Genomic DNA, 2,944 nt, shown 5'->3' on the forward strand with positions numbered 1-2,944 from the left:
ATCTGTATATATTCCATTATATTTAGTGGAAGCTTATTCAACTTCCCCAGTGATCAGTGAATATGGATTTGGGAAATAAAGAATACAGGTAGCCCTTGACTTACGACCACAATTGAGCTCAGAATTTATGTTGCTAAGTGAGAAATTTGTTAAGTCAATGTTGCCCCATTTTACGACTTTTCTTGCCACATTTGTTGTGAATCACTGCAGTTGTTAAATTAGTAACACAGTTGTTTGATCCCCCTGACACTGACCCAGAATCTCTTTTGGATGCTCTGCGGTCAAAATGTCATCCAGCGTAAAACCTCAGCGGCTGTTTTTTACCTCTAAATTTTTTCATGACATTTTTCAGAAGCACAGCAAAATCACTGTAATCCCAGATTGTCCACATCGGATCTACAAGTAAATTCACCGGATACTCATATATTTTCTTCGCTTGGTATCTGGCAAGGCAAAAGAACAATGTTTATTATCTCCCAATGGAAGAAGCTTTCTAAAACATCAGATGGTGCTTGAGGATCCAGTCTGAGTTGGTCACCGGGACCAGAGGTTTATTCTTCCAAGCTTTTGGATTCGTGCTGGAACTGCCCTCTCTCCACAGTATGTACACTGGGCTGTCCTGCACATTGTATACATGTGATGCCTGGTTGTGTGTGACTTTTAGTTGTTAAGTGGGGTGTTGATGGCCGGCCATTAAGTCAGTGATTGTTCTTTCCTTGTGTTGCCCTGTCCTCAGCTCCTAAGTACCTGGTAAGCTGGTGATTGACTGACAAGGGCCCTGTTTTCCAGGCTTCAATCATTTATCTGCTTAGCTATTGTTTTAATAACGTGCGGGATAAGAACAGGAAGCTGGGGCTGGAAGAAGAATATAAAAGATTAGAACTAGAACTACAGAGAGAACCGCAAAAACCAAATCTTAAAAATCAAATGGAATTAGTAAAACATAAATTAAATATATTTGAGAAAGAGGAATTGGCACAAAAAAAAAATCAAAGCAGCAAAACAGAATTTTTTTGAAAATGCAAATAAGCCAGGAAGATGGCTGGCATTCGGACTTAAAAAAGAGAAAGAAAAGAAGTTGACTGGTACTATTCAATACCAAAATGAAGCCAAGAAAAAAATAATAAAGGAATTCTATGAAAAATTATATAGCAAGAGAAAATATCAGAAGTTAAAATGGAATATTATGAGATGCATAATGAAAAGCAAATGGCACTGATTTTCCTTGGCGCACAGAAGGCATTTGACAATGTGAACTGGCAATTTATGCTTTTATAATTAAAGTATATGGACTTTGGAGATAAATTTATTAACACGATTAAGGCAATATATCATAAACAAACAGCAAAGGAGATTATAAATGGGGACTTGACAGAGAACTTTAATATAACTGAGGGTACAAGGCAAGGATGTCCCCTACCTCCACTGTTATTTATTTTAACTTTAGAGGTGTTAAACAGAAATATTAGGCAAGACAGTGGAATAAAAGGCATGAAAATAAAGAAGGAGTACAAACTACAGGCATTTGCTGATGATTTGGTGTTTATTTTAGAAGAAACACAAGAAAACAGGACCTAAACTAATTGAGAAAATAGAAGTATACGGTGCAGTGGCAGGATTGAAAGTAAACAAAGAGAAAACTAAAATATTAGTTAAAAACTTTACAGATAAACAGAAAAGAGAATTTGCCAAGATGATGGGTTTGCAGATTGCAAAGAAAGTTAAATATCTAGGAGTTCAATTAACAGCAAGATGTGTAACTATCAAAGAAGATAACGGTGATAAATTGAAAGCGCAAATTAAAGTAGATTTGGAAAATTGGAAAAACCTACAACTGTCCTTGCTGGGTAGAATAGCTACAATTAAGATGAATATTTTGCCAAGATTATTGTACCTGTTTCAGACAATTCCAATAAGACTAGGGAAAAAATACTTTGAAGAATTAAATAAAATGATATTGAAATTTATACGGCAAGGCAAAAAAGCGAGAATAAACGTAAAAATATTACAAGATGGTATGGGAAGAGTGATATACATAGCTACCTTCAAAGACATTATATTAGGAATGCATTACTGCTAGTATGGAAAAAATTAAAGAACAAACGTATTTGAAAATACCAGTCTGGTTTTAAAGGTTGTAAAGTTGATTGCTACCACATGATCGCTCACTTAATGACAGCAATGCTTAGCGAAAGGGGTTCCAGTCCCCATTATTGTCTTAAGTTGAAGATTACCTGTACTAGTTGCAAGGGAAGCTGAATACAAACTGAAGCTGAATATGAATCAGAAGCAGCTCTTTGAAGAGGTATTGAAAGTAAATGTTTAGCCTTGACCAGAGAAAATTCAGAGGGGACGTTAATATTGGAATCAACAACTAGGGTTCAAAATACAGGATACCGTAAAAAACAGGCTAGAAACAGAAGTTAAGATAGACAAGAAAATGAAAATGGTAAGTGAGCACCTGTTCAACCTAGACAAGTTCAAATCACCAGGACCAGAGGGATTACACCCCAAGGTTCTCAAGGAACTGGCAGATGTGATCTCAGAACCACTGAACTATATCTTTCAAAGATACTGGAGCACTGGGGAACTATCGGCGGATTGGAAAAGAGCTGATGTAGTTCCCATCCTCAAAAAAGGAAAAAAATGGATCCAGGAAACTACAGACCTATCAGCCTGACCTCAATACCTGGGAAGATTCTGGAAAAGATAATCAAACAACGAATCAGCCAATACCAAGAGGCAAACAAAGTCATTACCAAAAGCCAACATGGGTTTGTCAAAAGGACAAATCATTGCATTCTTTGACCAGGTGACAAAATCAGTGGACCAGAGGAATGCTGTGGATATAATTTACTTGGACTTCAGTAAGGCATTTGATAAAGTACATCACAACCTACTACTTGATAAGATAGAAAAATGTGGGTTAGACAGCATCACCACC

At 36.6% G+C, this 2,944-nt stretch overlaps 1 protein-coding gene across 1 annotated transcript in view; it reads right to left on the minus strand.

The window, feature by feature from the left end:
• Positions 1-2,944, minus strand: part of LOC107297986 (zinc finger protein RFP-like) — a 24,086-nt gene that overhangs the window by 6,075 nt on the left and 15,067 nt on the right. The window contains exon 6 of the mRNA XM_015827351.1: positions 325-443. Within this exon, the coding sequence (XP_015682837.1) occupies positions 325-443 (119 nt within the window). The remainder of the gene's footprint in view (positions 1-324; positions 444-2,944) is intronic.

Source organism: Protobothrops mucrosquamatus, unplaced genomic scaffold (assembly GCF_001527695.2).
Source record: "Protobothrops mucrosquamatus isolate PMUCROS unplaced genomic scaffold, P.Mucros_1.0 scaffold3637, whole genome shotgun sequence".
NCBI classification, from domain to species: domain Eukaryota; kingdom Metazoa; phylum Chordata; class Lepidosauria; order Squamata; family Viperidae; genus Protobothrops; species Protobothrops mucrosquamatus.